At 35.3% G+C, this 13280-nt stretch overlaps 1 protein-coding gene across 1 annotated transcript in view; it reads right to left on the bottom strand.

Annotated features, from left to right (window-relative positions):
* Positions 1-13280, bottom strand: part of VWC2L (von Willebrand factor C domain containing 2 like) — a 155162-nt gene that overhangs the window by 129254 nt on the left and 12628 nt on the right. The window contains exon 2 of the mRNA XM_059927393.1: positions 3200-3329. Within this exon, the coding sequence (XP_059783376.1) occupies positions 3200-3329 (130 nt within the window). The remainder of the gene's footprint in view (positions 1-3199; positions 3330-13280) is intronic.

The raw sequence follows: 13280 nt of genomic DNA, 5'->3' as shown, positions 1-13280 counted from the left end.
CAAGAAATTAAAAGTTTTCTTTCTTTTTTTTTTACATCATTAGAGAAAAATTTTAGAAGTATAAGTCTTTATATTTATTCTTACAAATTATATTATGGAGAATAAAGAGGTTATCATTATTTATCTAGGGATCAGATTACCTTGCACTTTATAATATTAAAAATATTTATTTGTAAGGGCAATTGTTACATTTTTATTGGTAAACTACTGTTTTCTGGGAAAACTTCATATACCTACATATATATCATTGTACTTCCTTTTTTTTTTCTTGCTCTAATCTGAGAACAAAGATTTTGATATTAGCTGAATACTGTTTGTGGTAGATTCTATTGCTTTAAACTTTCATTTTATATCTTTAATGTCTCTTGCTCTTGGCAAGTTATAATTCAGGAAGGCGGAAAAATCAATCTTAGTATGAAGAAAGAGTTTGGCAGCCAAGATAGTCTGCATTTGTGCAAACTAAATTTTTTCAACATTTATGAAGATTTAAGAAAATATAGAAAATATTATAGGACTGTTTACAAACTAGGATCTATTGCCTCTACCTTGAATCCTGAGGGTAGATGTTTATCTTCTTGTTGTTTTTTTTTCAAAATCTAAGAAAATAGTACAATACTTTAAAAATAGTTTACACTATACTGGGCAAATGAATCTTGTCATTTAGAATAAGATAGTCTTATCGTGTGTTGGAAATTTAAGAAATTGTTCTAGTTATATTCTGTCAGAGTAAACATCTGTTTCCCACCTGGCTCTTCTGCACATGGGTCATCTGTTTCTGTTTTCTGAACTAAGAATGAGAGTCAGCAAGCATTGGGGCTCAGTCTGTTCACTCAAAAATACTGGTACGTGGTCATAAGGATTCTCCAGCAGTCCTCAATATGCTCTTCTTTGACAATGATTATACTTTACTTTTGGGGCATAAGTGACTAATTAGTGGCATTTAATAATAAAAAAGATAACATGTCATAATGTTATATTAAATTCAGAATTAGTCTTTGGCCTAATTTTAATTCAGGTTAATTTTCCTTATTTAAAAAAGAAAAAAGTTTGCTTGGAAATGGCAAAAGGGAACAGAAGTGGTTGTTTTGTAGTGCTTCATGAACAAAAAATTGGAAAACCTAACTAATATATTTTTTTCTCTCAACATATGTTTTTCAGGAATACTAATGGGTTACTAATTAATTACCTAATTAATCGAACAATTAAAGTTCATTCATTATATATTTTTGTACAAAGAGAGTTTCATTCTAGGACAGATTTCTACTCTGGCATGTGACAGAAATAGGATAACCTTGGGTGACATAAAATTCAGTGTAACTAGTTTGTAGTGGCTGATTTAACATTTGACATAGACATCAACTCTGGATATACTATTGGTTTGGGTGGGGAGTACCTAGGATGACATGGCAGATGCATGTGTAAAACCTGTATTCTAAATACACAGTCTAGCATGCTTTAATTCTCTGAGTATTCTGAGTATGTCCAGATGAGAGTTTTTAACTTTCAGTATAGTTTTGTTTACCCTAAATGTGTAACATAGCCAACCAGGGCCTTCCAGGGAAGACAAGATCCTCAAGGACCTGTTTAGACAGTTGCTTCTAGAAAAAAACGGTCTTTAGTCAAAGACTTGTCAATCCTAGTTTTAAAGATTGATTAGGTAGCTGATTTTTTCTTCCTTCTGTCCTTGGAGAAAATGACAAATAACAGGTGCTCTTCTACTTTAGACTAACCATTCATGTACTTTATGACAGTGAGGTCTCCCTGGAGCCTCTCTCTCTTCCAGGACAAATTATGCAAACTCCTTCAGTCTGTCCTCATAGGTCCTATTTTTCAACCATTAAATCATCTTATTTTTCTTCCCTGTATCTTTTCCAGTTTCCTCAATATCCTTTTAAAAATATAAAGTCTTAAATTTGATATCTTTGCATATATTAGATCGGCTTGAACTTCAGGAGGATATTTATCTCCACCTTCTAAGTCAGAGAGTTGGGCACTATGACACACGTCAGTTGGATGAGAGGGATAAGAAGAAAAAGAGAAGCCAGGTGTGCAGTAATATTAGACTCAAGAGATTTACACAATCAGAAAGAATAAAAACTGTGCCTGAAGAAATGTCATAAGGGTTCTTTATAAGTCATTTGAGAAGATACCAAAACACTACAAGTATTATAAAAACAATCAGAGTTGCTTGTGTTTTTTCTTTGGCTAAATAACCTGATACCTCTTTTCACTAATTATAATCCTGCAAGAGAAAAAGATTAATAGGTGACCTCACATAATGCCAAATTCTGGACCAAAAAAATGTGTAATAGAGAAGATGAGAGCTGCTAATTCAAGGAAGGGCATAGGGATTCAGCATTACAGTGACCTCAGCTTAATTAAGAGCTAGAACTACTTTTACAAGCATATATTAATGCCAAGTGGGGGCATTTGTGGAATGTTACACTGGGAAGCTTTATTTTTTGGTTGGTATATGACCAGTAGTAAGAGTGTGATTTTGACTTTGCTGATAAGCTGTCCTGGGTTAATGGCATTGCATTGTCTTCTCTGCAGCCTCACCTGGATTTTGGGTGATTGGCATGCCATAGTCATTTCAACCTCTCCATCCTATGAGGGCCAAAAGGAACCCATAAACTTATAAGCCAAGTTCCCCTCTATAGCAATTACTCTGAGAGCAGATTTCCATTGTAATAAAAACCTAGAATAAAAGCCCTAAACTTTCTAGTCTTCCTTACTTCAACTTAAGTGTATGAGTAATTGAATTCTGTAAATCTTTGATAACTTTAAGCCTAAAGTCTTATCTATGCCCAAAGCAAAATACCTGGCATTTATCCTACTCTCTATCCTGGGTTATGCACTAGGAACTGCTTCATAGCCTCCCCAAGAGAGAAGTTCAGTCACTATAAAAAGATGGTACTGCGTTCTTTCCAAAATTCTCTGTATAGATCAACAATAAATAATAGGGACCACAACAAAGTCAGCTTATAAGAGCTTAAATTCTCCAGATGGAAAGCTTCACAATTCACCCATTGCTGGCTTATTTTCACTTTAAGATGGGATAAAAATATTAATTGGCCATGCCCACATTGCAAAACCACAGGCAGATCTTAGAGGGCTTTTGCATTGAATGGTGTGCCGTGGTGGAATATCTGTATTTTGCACTAACCCCTCTTTGAAAGCTAATGCAGTACGGTCTTACCATTTTTGCAGACAGGACAACATTGTTCTGGTTCATAGACTGGGTTGACACACTCAGGAACTGCGCAGTCTGCTACAACACAGTGAACTTCATTGCTGGGCTCACAGCGACACCATTCACATGGAGAGGGCTAGGAACAAATCTAAAATTAGCCCCTTTTCTCCTATAACTTAATGCTTGCACATTCATATGCTGTCAGAAGACAAAACATCAGTGTTTATATTGGCTTTACTGTATTAACTCCATTTACCATGTGTATGATCACTCTTCCCCCATGGAAGACCACCTGGACATCCAAGCAAAGGTGGGTTGCCATGTGCAGCTCAGGTTGCCATGAGCAACCAGAGTGCTCATGCATGACTTTTCTTATGTCTTATGTTCCTACTTTTCAAAGAAAGGTTTGGACAACAAATATGTCACCTCCTGGTTTGGTTTCCAGATGCACTTATTGCTCTGCCTTCCTCTGGGAAACAGGAATGACACTGGAGCATGTGAAATAAGTTTTTGCCATTTTTCATTTTATTTCCTAAGAAAGAAAATTTATTTCCTATTTTACTGAGAAACAAGAAAATAGTAAATGGAGATCTGTACCCTTGGTAGAAACTCCTTTTCAAGCTAACCTAGGCTCTAAAGGGCATTTTTTTCCAATGTGAATTTTAGAGGAGATTGCATTTGGGATCCAAACATCCAGGTACTGCCTCTTGAAAGATTTAGTGAATACCTTTCATCTTGCCTGCTTGCTTTTATGAATGGACTAAAATTGATTGACTTAAAAAGTCACTATTTAAGAGTCAGAGACTCTAAAAATGGAATTGAACAGTGATTAATTTAGAGAAAAAAATTAAAAAGCAGAAAATTTTTGTCTTCAGAGTACTTACCAACCAAGAATGAGTTTGGGGTTTTGTGTTTCCTTTCTAGAAACTTTCTATACCACAAGTAATCTAAAGCAGTGGCCACTCTGTGACTACCTCATCCTTTATACTTTCTAGGTTTCCCTTCTCATAAAACAGAAATTGAGAATTCTGGAATGAAAACTTAGAGGTCTCAGAAGTTATACAGGTCTATACTTCTCAAAACAAGCCATTTGTTCCTGGAAAATTCTGTCTCCAATTCTGTGCCACAGTGCCGCAGTGCCTCACTTCAAAATTGTGTTAATTAAAGTCCACAGCCTTTATCTCAGTGACTACTGTCCATAATGCCTGCCAGCTCTTGTTTCTTCATGAACTTGACAGTTTGGGTAATATCAATGTTTCTTGACTCAGGTGGTCTGTGAGAGTAGAAGCCTTTCAAACTAATTATTTTTAAATTAATTTTCTCTTTCTGCTTGAAGAATGATGGTCTAGCTTTCAATGAACTATTTTACTTTCAAATTTAGTAGAAACAAGAGAATTAGCCATAGACTCTGTGGAAGAAATATTGCTATTTCTTAGCATGGTCAGTAAGTTTATTGAAGAGTACAGTTAAGCTCTTTACCATGTGGTTGAGTTGTGTTAAGTATTCCAGAAAAATCTACTGGATCATCCCAAGGGCGGGAAGTTTCCTGAAGCTCCCTCCACTCAAAACCTCAGTAAATTAAGGAAAAGATTTGTTACCACAACACATTATTTGATGAAGGAAATTTTGAGTGAGGAAACAGCGTGAGAGATGGATATTCAAGCTGCTATACTGCCTCTTATTTTGCAAGTCCCATTGTGATGTCTTAAATTCCCAAGCAAAATTGTCAGAGGTGTCTCCCTGTTCTTGATTAGTTGCAAAGAAATATTTTTGCACAGGCTTCTGAAGTACAGCAAGGACTTGGCCTGCATTTATTGCTAACATGAGAGAAAAAGGGAGTGGCTAATATTGTTTCTGCACCTTGCTCTTCCACAGCTGTGATTGTTCTTGCTGTTTCCCTTCTTGCTGAAGGAGGGGCTGATCTATGCAATCTAGTGGACTGATTTTGGCACTAAAAATCCCAAAGAGCCCCTAGATTTTCCAATGCAAAATGTCTACCTCAAAGTAACTGTGGTCCTTGAGAAAGATTTGTTGTGGATTATTAGATTCCCATCACAGACTGAGGAAGAACACCATTCTGACTCAAACAATGTTTTTGAACATTATTAACTACTGGGTATCATGCTAGAGCAATTTACTTATATCAACTTACTTATTTTTCATAATAACCCTATGAAAGAAGATTTGTTATTATCTCCATCTCACAGATAAGGAAATAGTCTGAGAGAGGTTCAGTAGCTTTCCCAGGTCCTGTAGGCAGTAGGAGCAAGGGCAGGATTTGAATCTAGGCATCCTAACTGCTATATGGTGCTGCCACGTGATAGCAAGTATGCCTATTCTGTGCACTCCCATATGAGTAGTTTATTGTCCAATGTGTTGTACACTTCTTCAGGCAGACCAGATCCATAGGAATAACCATTAGCAGCTGAATGATTGATTTATAGAGGATAGATACTTCCTGTTAAAGAGAATTTCACTAACTAGGGTAGTTAGTGCATAGATTATTATGGAGCTGTAGAGCTTTTAAACTTCTTGCAAATGTGAGTTCGTAGAAAATTGTAATAGGCTGAAGTTAGGTTGCCATGAGGCTCATGTTCTTGGGCACTTTGGCATCTTCAAGTCTTGTAACCTGGTAGCTACACTCATGGTAGTTATCTGGGAGAAGCAATAACAGATAGTGGTCCAGTAAAGACTCCAGGGCCTCTGCCTGAAATCAGTGGAGGCTGGATGTGTATAGACTGGAGTCCGGATGTGTATACACTGGAGTCCTGAGAAATACTCTGAGGAAGAACTAAGACTATAAGGCTTAGTGATAAAAGGATGCCAGATTTTTAAAAGGGATTTTGAGTAATGAGAAACATAAATTAGAAAAATTAGGCTATCACTCTAGCCATTGGCAACTTCTAATCAATCCCTCCCTGAACCTGGCTTTATTCATATACCAGTCTCTTTCTTCCTGGCCCAGAATCTCTTGTCAGAAACATGTTATTTCCTCTTTTGTTATTATTCAGTTGTTTTTAGAAAGAATGCCTCTATTAACAGCCTATTTCTTCTCATCTCAAGCCTCTGTGTGCCCGCCTCCACCCCTCCAAACACTCTATCAAATTTAATCTACTGACCTCACACTAAAGCCCCCTCTGTCCTCTCCAGCCTCGCCAAGTCTCTTTCCTTTCATAAACTGGCCAGCTTGCACATCATTGTTTTCTTGCCTCGCTTGACTTCCTCTACCCTGACCCCTGCTTCCCACTGTGCTTCTAAAAAGGTGTTGCTTATACAGCCAGAAGTTCCTAGGGGTGGGCAGTGTGCTACTTTGACATTAACATTACTGTAAAAATCCTTCACATTTATTTGCATTACCGTAAAAACCCTTCCCACCTTACAGCGTAAAACTCTGAAAGGTTTGATGCTTTGAATAAATCTTTACATCTTAAGTACTGAGCTGGTTACAAATTTCCTTTCATCAGGCTCTTCAATGTGATAACTATAGATTAAATCTGAAAATATGGCCTGTAAAACCAAAGATTAAACAATAAAGCTATCCTTAGAGGAACAGAGAACACTGGAACAAGTACTTGAGAAAAAATTATTCTTACTAGCTTTTTTTTAGACGAACATGTGAAATTATGACCAGTACATAGCTTTTGTCAGCGATCTGGTCAGTACAGTAAGATGATTAAATGACACCATCCTAAAATTTTATACATGGAAAATCTTTTTCTAAGAAATCTCACAGAGCATTTTATTTCAGTGAAAGCTTTGAAAAATAAAGTAACATTCAATATATATACAAACATTAACAAATAATTAACATTACTTTTTAATTATTTAACAAATAATTAACAAATTATTTGTCAACAAATTTGTTAACAAGTTATTAATGTTAATACAAACATTAACAAATAAATAATTATTTGTTAATGTTTGTATAAGATGATCTGAATATTGTATGTCTGTTATGAATCTGTATGCCTTTAGCTTAGTGTCTTTTGAATATCTAACGTGGGACCCTGTTTAAGCAGAAACCGTATACTTTATCTGTAGTTCTCCCTGTCACTGAATATATTTGCATGGCAAATCCAAATGCTGTCCCAGCTGTTCCTAAAGTTCAAGGGGTTTCCTGCTAGATATATATTTATTTTAAAATTAATAGAATAAGATGGGGCTCTTTCTAAAATATTGGTTTAGGTGACTAGAATTCAAATCTTCCTCCTTGGTATTAGAATGGAAACATGGCAATACATATCCTTTAAACTGTGGTTCACTTCTGAAGACCTTGAAGCTGAAATCCCAATGCCACTGACTGTGACTTTTGAGAATTCTAAAAGAACTGGAATTCCAGAATCCCAGAATCCAGGAAACAGTAGAATGCTCCGCAATTTAAATATGCAAAAAAGTTGCCTGAGAACTAGTAATTTAGATTAGCAGAGTGACTGAATAACTCCAGAAAAACAATCAAATATGTTCTTCGTGAGAATTTGGAATCTAATGGGGTCATCAAGCGTTAACATAGGATTATTAGAACGTGTTATTGGAGACTGGTTGCAAGGAAGTTTCCAGATGTTTATAGAAAATACACCCTTATCTTGTACTCTGAATACAATGAGACTTACTTATCCATACCTGAGGAGAGGCTGGATGTTTGGTCCACACAGTAATACCTCGTGGCATTGTTATTTATGTGATGGCTGTTACTGGCATTTTGCATGTAGGGTGCCTGGGAGGAAATGGCCACAGTCTGTAAGGTTTGTTATACAAACTCAAACCTCAAAGTGACAAGGGACATGGCAGTGTTCAGCTTACTATTTTAATTTGGTAAGGTTTAAGATAACATTCTTACAAGTTAAGGAATTCTAAATTAGGAAAAACTGAAAAAAAATTTTCATTTTGTTGGCTTCGTTTCAGTGGCTGTGGTATCATGGTTAAAAGCAAGTTCTCTGTAGCCTTAGGACTTGAGTTCAAGTCTCAGATGCTTTACTTTGGTTGTGAATCTTGGGAAAATTACATAGCCTTTCTGTGCATTAGTTTCTTAATTTATAAAACCAAAGAATAACAATATTACCGGCCTCACAGAGTTACTGGGAAGCACATAAAATATGTAAGAAATATAACATTATTATTATAATTCACTTGCATACTTAGCTAGCGATGGCTTTCTGAAAAATAATTCAAAAAATATAAAATTGGAAGCACACAACTGTATTTAAAAGAATATTCAGGTTATTTCTCTTATTCAAAGTAGTATATGATTGCAGAGGTGGTTGCAATAAAGTTTTATAGGACTTGGTTTGGTAGGGAGATTTGTGAACTAATAGAATTAATCATGTCAGAAACACACTGAAGAAAAATTCTTAGTAGAAGCCTCTAGATGAAGAGTAATTGTGAATGGTTAAAATGACCATTATAAATCACTCAGAAAAAAAAAGAAAGGCAACAAACCTATTTTCTTTTCTTGAAGTCTCATCATTTAGGTGTCAACTCAAATGCCCTCTCTCCGGGGAGCTCTTACACGACTATTCCTCCGTCATCTTTCTCCAACACATTGACCATTCAGTGCTCTCGTCAGTTTATGAAATTACCTTATTGATTTGGTTATATTTGTTTATTTTTATCTGCCTTCCCCATAGTTTATAAGCTTCTTACAGTATACTGTTCTTGGCTGTATTCTTGGCACCAAGAAGATATCTTAGTATATAATAGATACTCAAGAAATCTTTGTTAACATATACATAATTAATTATGCATATTCTATGTTTTCTTATTTGTTAAACCATACCTCTGGGCAGTTTCATCTGTGTTTATCATACATGGACAGGATTCTGATTCAATAAGATGTTTGCATTTTACTTAAATGTTGTAAAGGGCACTTTGAGGGGGAAAGGTTTCTGATTATGAGTCAGGAAATAAATATTTGGGTTTCGGCATTATGGCAATGAACAATAAACTTACTTTCTATAGGTAATTTGAAATTCCTTGAATATCCATCATGTGGATAACCAGTTAAGTCAATCTTCAAGCACTCCACTGACTAGACTATCTAGCAGTTGATGATTACAGACTTTTATTGCACTAGAAAATACCATGATAACTAAGATGAGAATACATGTAGAGGTACTGTTAAAGGGTCTAAGAAAAAGCTAGCCTCATTTTATAGTGTGTGTCAAGTTTAATGGTTACTTATTAAACAAAATAATTTTAGTATATTATAAAATATTTTTCAGAAAGAAGCCCTGATTTTTTTTTTTTATTGGAGTTTAGTTGCTTTACAATGTTGTGTTAGTTTCTGCTGTACAATGAAGTGAATCAGCTACATGTAAACCTATATCCCCTCCCTCCTGGACCTCCCTCCCCCACCCCATCCACCCATCTAGGTCATCGCAGAGCACTGAGCTGAGCTCCCTGTGCTATCCAGCAGGTTCCCACTAGCTAGCTATTTTACACATGGTAGTGTATTGATGTCAAACCTAATCTGCGAGTTCATCCCACCCTCCTCTTCCCACCCTGTGTCCACACGTCCGTCCTCTATGTCTGCATTTCTATTCCTGTCCTGCCCTGATTTTAAACATCTCCTTTTTCCTAAAGGATGAGTTACAGTACAAAGTCCAACAAAACACATGCTGAATACTCTGAGAAACAAAACTTGATTCCTAGAAAGTCCTCTGTGAATATTGTTGAAGATTGAATGGATGGATACATAAATGGATAGGATATATTCTTTTGTTTTTAACATCTTTATTGGAGTATAATTGCTTTACAATGGTGTGTTACCTTCTGCTGTATAACAAAGTGAATCAGCTATACGTATACATATATCCCCATATCCCCTCCCTCTTGCGTCTCCCTCCCACCCTCCCTATCCCACCCCTCTAGGTGATCTCCCTGTGCTATGCGATTGCTTCCCACTAGCTATCTGTTTTACATTTGGGAGTGTATATATATCCATGCCACTCTCTCACTTCGTCCCAGCTTACCCTGCCCCCTCCCCATGTCCTCAAGTCCATTCTCTATGTCTGCATCTTTATTAATAGGATATATTCTAAGTGCCAAGTTTTAGCACAATAACTATATCGATGGCTTTCCTTCTGTCCAAGTGATAGTGGGCCTTGGACCCACGTGGCACTCCATTTCTTTGATAACGGGCAAAAATTTTCAGAGAGAACATAGCACAGACTGCTTTTCCAAAAACTTCTTATTAAACAACTATTTTAAATCTGATCTCTACCAAGGAAATGTTTCTGCTTTAAGAAGCACTCTTCTCTTAGAGATAATTTATGGCATAAATTTCATCACTTTATGGAACAAATCTCATTACTTTCAGACTCTATGAGAAATTTGGAAGACTCTATTTCAAAGTTGCTGATGCCTGTCAGAAATCTCACTGTTCAGTTCATTAAAATATACATTAAATTACAGAGTTCAAGAGTATTTAACATCCACTGCCAATCCTGTAGCCAGTAACTTGCATGTGGCGGATGTCACCTAATAATCAATGGGTCCAATGGATTTTAACCAAAATTCACAATCATCTGAAATAAGACCCATTGTGTCACTGATTAAAATGCTCCCCATTGTCCTATGTCTAATGGGATTGCGGTGACCTCTTCAGTGATCTGTCCTATTGATTGGAGCATATTTGAAACACTGAGGTTTTAAGTCTAATCAATTTATGGACATAGAGCTGGAACTTCTTTATGAATTTCAATACTGCTGAAGCAAATAAAAAAACAGATACATAGTTTTTTTTTATAATCACCTCCATTGGTCAGCAGATGTGTATGATTGTATCATTTGAGTAACAAGTTAAGTAGTAGATATTCTTTATGAGAAGTTGGTATTTTGATAATATATGCTGGAATATTATTTCTATAGTGTCTGTCAAAAACTACTTCATGCTTGTTGAAAACACAAACATTTTAGTCAAGCAATTGTAAAGAGTGCACATAGCTTTGCCCATGTAGATACAGTAAACTAGGTAGGTAATAAACTAAAATTCAGAAATGATACAAATTTTAAAATTTATTTATTCAGCATATTTATTAAATGTGTATTTACACAAAATAATGTATATAAGGTATACTAAGATGAACTCCATAGCTAGCCTTCCCTCAATAAATAGCAATAGTGATAATCTAGATGTCTATAAAAATAAGTTTTGAGTTTTTAAATCAATTGATTATTTATAAGAATAACTGATGCTACTATTATAATGGAAGACAGAATTATTAAATTTAATCCTTCTACTCATTTGCATTTACTCTGAGCTAATGTAAAACACAAGAATATTGCAAAAACAGTTGATGAAATAACCAGTCTAAAATTATTGTCAAGTACGGAAAGTTTACTCATTCTTGAAAACTCATCATTATAGTCGCAACACAACAATGACATTATATTAATGGGTTTTTTTTCTCTAAAATATTTTCTTCTAAAAATTATTTAAATATAATTTGGCATTTGTTTTAAGGATAGGCAACTCTACAATTATATATTGCCTATTCTGATAAACTGATGGTATATAGAACCATTTTTTTAATCTGAGTATTTTCAAGGAGTTTTATGACAATAAAACATGGCTTTTTCTGAAAAATGAAGACCAGCATAGAGAAAAATAAAATATAGATAAGGAGAAGGTAAGCAAAAACCACTCTTCAGTTGTAATCACAGATGTATTTTTTTAAGTAGGCAAATGCACACTTAAGAAGAAATATCAGTGTGTATTTAAGAGGAAAATAAAGGATGTTTTAGTTGCCTCTAAGATCTTCAAAGGAGAACCCAAAGGTGTAGACAAAGGCTAGCAGATTCAAGATAAAGATTTTGATAAAGTATTGATATCACACCTATACTTGTGAAATAGCCTAGAAAAGCAGCAGTCTCTAGTTCTTCACTGATACTCTGGATTGACAATTGCTTTTAGTACAAAGGTCTTTGACAAGGAACTGAATATTTCAAGTAGAGCCTGTATGTCTCCATGCTAAGGATGTTCCATTTATTACACATTTATGCAACAAGGGAAAAGTGAGCAACTGTATAACTTCAAAACTTTCCTGTTGACACTGTGAAGGACAACTGTTGATATCAGTTAAAAGCCTATCATCTACAACAGCATTAAAATAAGGTCATGTGTGGGTGGGGGAGAATACATCACCGTGAGAATTCTACAGTGTGAAAGTTCATGTAAGAGACAATACAATCAGTTCTATTCTACAGGAAACACTGAGTGAAGGTGATAACAGAGAGGGCCATAAACTCTAGCCTTCTAGCTTTGCGTGGATGATACTGAATTCACAGCTTTTCAGGGTCTGCGGGATGGGAGTTATAGGCACTCCTATACAAAAATCCATTTGTATTGGGAATGCCAATCAGATTATTACTTAACAAATCTTTCCTTCATTTTCCATTTACTAGTAATATTCTTTTCCATGTTATAAATAGAGAGTAATGAAAAATTAATAAAGTGCTTTATAATTGCTAATATTAAAATATTTTCATTTTAAGCCCAAACAGCAATTTCCAACTATATTTTATACTACACTATTTGATGCTTAATTCATAGCTTACACCTTATTCCACAAAAATAGATTGGGATGGCTTATGGGCAATAATATGAAAGAATATTGTAATTGAAAATTACAATATTGAAATTGAAAAAATCTTGAGTAATTTCTTGATAAACTTTCTGACTTTAGTGTGTATCTTTTGTGCAAGTAAAGCAGAAGCAGTCAAAACTTTGTAGCCATGTATAAAAATTGTTAGTGCTACGGACCAATGGAATTCAGCCCAATTCCACTGGGCTGAATGGCCCAGTGGAATTCAACTATTGGAAAATGTGGAGTAGGCACATTTGGAGCTCAAGTCCTGCCATCAAACACTGTTGTATTACCTTGGACAGGTTATTTAAACCCCCTTGACACTGGGTTTTCTTATTTGTAAGATGGAGTTAATAATAACATAATATTAAGAGGGCTCTAATTTTCCTCATTGGATTCTTAAGAGACAAAAAGGAAATAATGTAATATTTGAAGGAGCTTGTAAATTATGCAGCATTGGGTAAATGACTGTCATTGTCATCGTAGCTTTCAACTTGACCAGT

This window comes from Balaenoptera ricei, chromosome 7 (genome assembly GCF_028023285.1).
Source record: "Balaenoptera ricei isolate mBalRic1 chromosome 7, mBalRic1.hap2, whole genome shotgun sequence".
NCBI classification, from domain to species: Eukaryota; Metazoa; Chordata; class Mammalia; order Artiodactyla; family Balaenopteridae; genus Balaenoptera; species Balaenoptera ricei.
This window is presented reverse-complemented; position numbering and strand designations above follow the sequence as displayed.